Source organism: Anguilla rostrata, chromosome 1 (genome assembly GCF_018555375.3).
Source record: "Anguilla rostrata isolate EN2019 chromosome 1, ASM1855537v3, whole genome shotgun sequence".
NCBI classification, from domain to species: domain Eukaryota; kingdom Metazoa; phylum Chordata; class Actinopteri; order Anguilliformes; family Anguillidae; genus Anguilla; species Anguilla rostrata.
Genome location: NC_057933.1, coordinates 85307334 through 85313333, shown reverse-complemented (window position 1 = coordinate 85313333; position 6000 = coordinate 85307334). Strand labels below are relative to the sequence as shown.

Genomic DNA, 6000 nt, shown 5'->3' with positions numbered 1-6000 from the left:
CTGGGGGGGGGATTGAGGGGGGGTTCATGCTGCACTGTGGGGGGCAGGGGGGGTGGGGTTGGTGGAGGGGGCAGGCCGTGCTGTGGGGATGGGGGCAGTATGATAAGGGAGGGGGGGTATGATAAGGGAGGGGGTACAGGGGTACATGTGCATCTCTATGATTACAAGCTTTCCAGCAGCAGGATGAGTATTTAAAACATGCAGATACTCGTGGGGTTACTGTAGGTCACTGTTGCTAGGCACCTGGCCAGCACCGTCCAATAGATATAGCCGAATGCAGCTCTACACACACGCTCAGCCGGGATCGCCAGGGCAACACATCACAACAGAGCTTCCTGAACTCACTTCCTGCTTTACCTCAGGCTCGCCTGTCAGTTAGGAACACTCTGCTTTTCTGAAGTACTGATGCTAAAAATATTAAAATGATCCAAAATATAAAACAGACAAAAAGGATGGAAAAGTAAAGGACTGGAAATCAAAGTGGTGTGGGAAGTGGGCGTAGCCCAGGAACAGTCAATCAGAATCCAGGGATCCACACAGCATGCAGGGGCAGCCCAGAGCAGTTTGCCACTCAGAGTCCTGTTAGAAACAGACAGTTTGGAGAGACTGGATCTGGACGAGCTCCAGGGTGCAGTTCTGTCCCGGTCCAGTGTGAGGTTCTGTCCCAGTCCAGTGTACGGTTTTGTCTCAGTCCAATGTGTGGTTCTGTCCCGGGCAAGTGTGCAGTTCTGTCCTATTTTAGATGACCTCCCACTCATCCTCCAGATCCTCCCCCACAGACCCAGCGCTGACCTTTGACCTGGCCACGCCATGCAGGAAGGTTTTGGTCAGTCTGTGGATGAGGCTCCCTGATTGGCTCAGAGCCCACAGCTCATCATCGGGGCTCACTGCAGGGGAAAGAGAGCTGTGGCTGTTACAGGTTTATGGGTAAGTAAAGGTGAGGTGCAGGTGCAGATACAGGTGTAGGTGCAGGTGTAGATACAGGTGTAGGTGTAGGTGTAGATACAGGCGTAGGTGTGAGTGCAGGTGCAGGTGTAGATACAGGTGTAGGTGCAGATGCAGGTGTAGATATAGGTGCAGGTGCAGGTGTAGATATAGGTGTAGGTGGAGGTGCAGGTGTAGATATAGGTGTAGGTGTGAGTGCAGGTGTAGGAGTAGATACAGGTGTAGATGCAGGTGTAGATATAGGTGTGAGTGCAGGTGCAGGTGTAGATACAGGTGCAGATGTAGGTGAGATATAGGTGTAGGTGCAGGTGCAGGTGTAGGTGGAGGTGCAGGTGTAGATACAGGTGCAGGTGCAGGTGTAGATACAGGTGCAGGTGCAGGTGTAGATACAGGTGCAGGTGCAGGTGTAGATACAGGTGCAGGTGTAGATACAGGCGTAGGTGCAAGTGTAGATATAGGTGTAGGTGTGAGTGCAGGTTTAGGTGTAGATACAGGTGCAGGTGCAGGTGTAGATACAGGTGCAGGTGTAGGTGTAGATACAGGCGTAAATGCAGGTGTAGATACAGGCGTATGTGCAGGTGTAGATACAGGTGTAGGTGCAGGTGTAGGTGTAGATACAGGCGTAAATGCAGGTGTAGATACAGGCGTAGGTGCAGGTGTAGATACAGGTGTAGGTGTAGATACAGGCGTAGGTGCAGGTGTAGATACAGGTGCAGGTGTAGGTGTAGATACAGGCGTAAATGCAGGTGTAGATACAGGCGTAGGTGCAGTTGTAAGGTTGCACACCACCGCGTTACCCACCTGTGAGGCAGGTGACGAGGCCGGGGGTCTTCTTCCAGTAGTCTCCAGCGGGGTTCTTGTCGGTGACACCATAGCGGCGGGCGATGTCGCCGTTCGGACAGAGCACCCACACCGTCCTGAGGCTCAGCACCAGCTGACTGGCCTGCAAGCCTACGCCAGAGGGGAGGGGCTTCATTAAAACCTGAGCACAGTGCTAATGCTAACGCTCATGCTAATGCTCATTAAGAACAGCAAGGCTGTTTGTCTGTGAGGGTAAAATGAGCAGTGTGGAGCACTGCTCATTTTGAGCACTGAACGGACTTTATGAGCAGAACTGATCAGATGTGCGTGGAGTGGGGATAGGGTGGGCGATATAACAGAGTGTTGACCAGATTATGGCAGAACACGTAAAATACCAATCAGATTGTGATTATGAATGCTGATCTAATATATAGGACCGGAAAAGGGATGATTACGCATACAAAAATAATAATAAAATTGGGTGCATATAAGACAGCGGCTGTAGTTCTTTTATCAGCCAGTGTCCTCCTGTCTCAAGTGTGTAACCTGGAGCATGTCTCTGTCTCAGGTGTGTAACCTGGAACATGTCTCTGTCTCAGGTGTGTAACCTGGAACATGTCCCTGTCTCAGGTGTGTAACCTGGAACATGTCCCTGTCTCAGGTGTGTTACCTGGAACATGTCCCTGTCTCAGGTGTGTTACCTGGAACATGTCCCTGTCTCAGGTGTGTAACCTGGAGCATGTCCCTGTCTCAGGTGTGTAACCTGGAACATGTCCCTGTCTCAGGTGTGTAACCTGGAACATGTCCCTGTCTCAGGTGTGTTACCTGGAACATGTCTCTGTCTCAGGTGTGTAACCTGGAACATGTCCCTGTCTCAGGTGTGTAACCTGGAACATGTCCCTGTCTCAGGTGTGTTACCTGGAACAATGTCCCCCATGTCTCAAGGTGTTGTTACCTGGAACATGTCCCTGTCTCAGGTGTGTAACCTGGAACATGTCCCTGTCTCAGGTGTGTTACCTGGAACATGTCCCTGTCTCAGGTGTGTTACCTGGAATGTGTTCCCAGTCGGTGCCCACTGGCATCTCCTCGGTGATGCCGGTACGCACGTGCACATTGGCCCTGCTGTCCACAGCCCACAGCATGCGGTCGTTAGGGCTGGTGTGCACGCTCACCAAGTGCACTCCCACAGGCTGAAGGGAGAGACCACACATCAGCACACTGCCCCGGCTAAGAGAGACCACACATCAGCACACTGCCCCCGCTAAGAGAGACCACACATCAGCATCCTGCCTGAGCTAAGAGAGACCACACATCAGCATCCTGCCCGAGCTAAGAGAGACCACACATCAGCATCCAGCCCCAGCTAAGAGAGACCACACATCAGCACACTGCCCCGGCTAAGAGAGACCACACATCAGCACACTGCCCCAGCTAAGAGAGACCACACATCAGCACACTGCCCCAGCTAAGAGAGACCACACATCAGCACACTGCCCCAGATAAGAGAGACCACACATCAGCACACTGCCCCAGATAAGAGAGACCACACATCAGCATCCTGCCCCAGCTAAGAGAGACCAGGAGGGGTTGGGGGTGTGAGTGGGATATGGGGCTGTTGTCGGGGGGGTGTGGGGGTGTATATAGGGGTATGCTAGGGGGTGTGGGGGTATATGGGGTGTGTGGGGGTGTGGGGGTATATGGGTGTGTTGGGGGTGTGGGGTATATGGGGTGTGTTGGGGGTGTAGGGGTATATGGGGTTTATGGGGTGTGTTCGGGGGTGTGGGGTATATGGGGTGTGTTTGGGGGGTGTGGGGTATATGGGGTGTGTTGGGGGGTGTGGGGGTGTAGGGATATATGGGGTGTGCTGGGGGTATATGGGGTGTGTTGAGGGGGGTGTGGGGTATATGGGGTATGTTGGGGGTGTAGGGGTCTATGGGGTGTCTTGAGGGGTGTGGGGGTGTAGGGGTATATGGGGTGTGTTGGGGGTGTAGGGGTATATGGGGTGTGTTGGGGGTGTGGGGTATATGGGGCGTGTTGGGGGGGTGTGGGGGTGTAGGGATATATGGGTGTGCTGGGGGTATATGGGGTGTGTTGGGGGGGTGTGGGGGTATATGGGGTGTGTTGGGGGTGTGGGGGTATATGGGGTGTGTTGGGGGTGTGGGGTATATGGGGTGTGTTGGGGGGTGTGTAGGGATATATGGGGTGTGCTGGGGGTATATGGGGTGTGTTGGGGGTGTGGGGGTATATGCGGTGTGTTGGGGGTGTGGGGTGTAGGGGTATATGGGTGTGCTAGGGGGTATGGGGTGTGTTGGGGGTGTGGGGTATATGGGGTGTGCTAGGGGGTATATGGGGTGTGTTGGGGGGTGTGGGGTTATATGGGGTGTGTTGGGGGGTGTGGGGGTGTAGGGGTATATGGGGTATGTTGGGGGTATATGGGGTGTGTTGGGGGGGTAGGGGTATATGGGGTGTGTTGGAGGTATAAGGGGTACTTGCCTGCTCTGGGGGTTCGATGCAGATCCAGGCGGGCAGCATCATGCTGGGATTGAGGGGCTGGGTTCCGACCCGGAAGTACACCATCCCGTTCCCGTCACACGCCCACACATGCTGACTGCCGCAGGAGATACTCACCAACCGCACATGCCCTGCAACACAAACACAGCCCTGTCAGCAGCCAATCACAACACTGCAAACACCACTGCATCCAATCACAACACTGCAAGCATCACTGCATCTCATCAACAGGCTGCAAACACCACCACATCCAATCACAGCTCGGCAATCACAAACATATCCAATCACAAGGCTTAAATCTCCAACACATCCAATCACAAGGCTGTACATATGACTGCATCCAGTCACCAAGGGACAGCAGGCTCTGGAAGGGCTGCAGCTTGGAGTGGGACACGCCTGCCACCCTGAGATGGGGTGACCATTTTACCCCCAAATACGAGAGGACAGCACATCCCCCCCCCCCCCATACACACACACACACGTACACGCACACGCACATACACACGCTCTATACACACTCACACGCACACGCTCTATACACACTCACACACACACGCTCTATACACACTCACCGCACACCTATCACACACACCCACATCCGTATACACACCACACGCCATCACACCCGCCCCTCTATACACCACACACGCAACGCACACTGTCTATACACACACACAGCCTACACACACGCCTCACACACCTGCTCTATCACCACACACACACACACACACACACGCACACGCACACACACGCACACATGCTCTATACACACTCACACACACATGGTAAATGGTAAATGGACTGCATTTATATAGCGCTTTTATCCAAAGCGCTTTACAATTGATGCCTCTCATTCGCCAGAGCAGTTAGGGGTTAGGTGTCTTGCTCAAGGACACTTCGACACGCCCAGGGCGGGGTTTGAACCGGCAACCCTCCGACTGCCAGACAATCGGTCTTACCTCCTGAGCTATGTCGCCCCACATGCTCTATACACACACACACACACACACATGCACACATGCCCTACACACACACGCTCTATACACACACACACATACACATGCTCTATACACACACACGCACACATGCTCTATACACACTCACACACACATATACATGCTCTATACACACACACGCACATACACAGGCACATACACATGCTCTATACACACTCACACACACACATGCCCGACACACACGTGCAGATAGCGACTGAGTAGAGATGACACAGACAGCGTTATGGGGACAGACAGTGACTCAGTAGAGATGACAGACAGCGTTATGGGAACAGACAGTGACTCAGTAGAGATGACAGACAGCGTTATGGGGACAGACAGCGACTCAGTAGAGATGACAGACAGCGTTATGGGGACAGACAGCGACTCAGTAGAGATGACACAGCGTTATGGGGAAAGACAGTGACTCAGTAGAGATAACACAGACAGCGTTATGGGGACAGACAGCGACTCAGTAGAGATGACACAGCGTTATGGGGACAGACAGTGACTCAGTAGAGATGACAGACAGCGTTATGGGGACAGACAGCGACTCAGTAGAGATGACAGACAGCGTTATGGGGACAGACAGTGACTCAGTAGAGATGACAGACAGCATTATGGGGACAGACAGTGACTCAGTAGAGATGACAGACAGCGTTATGGGGACAGACAGTGACTCAGTAGAGATGACAGACAGCGTTATGGGGACAGACAGTGACTCAGTAGAGATGAGACAGCATTATGG

General features: G+C 53.2%; 1 protein-coding gene across 2 annotated transcripts in view; it reads right to left on the bottom strand.

Annotated features, from left to right (window-relative positions):
• The window catches only part of tecpr2 (tectonin beta-propeller repeat containing 2), a 38767-nt gene continuing 32767 nt past the window's right edge, over positions 1-6000 (bottom strand). For both annotated transcript variants that reach the window (XM_064306731.1, XM_064306723.1), the window contains exons 17-20: positions 4240-4388; positions 2795-2936; positions 1747-1896; positions 1-887 (exon numbers count right to left, since the gene is read on the bottom strand). In XM_064306731.1, coding sequence (XP_064162801.1) covers positions 739-887; positions 1747-1896; positions 2795-2936; positions 4240-4388 — 590 coding nt within the window. In that variant the 3' untranslated portion in view covers positions 1-738. The remainder of the gene's footprint in view (positions 888-1746; positions 1897-2794; positions 2937-4239; positions 4389-6000) is intronic.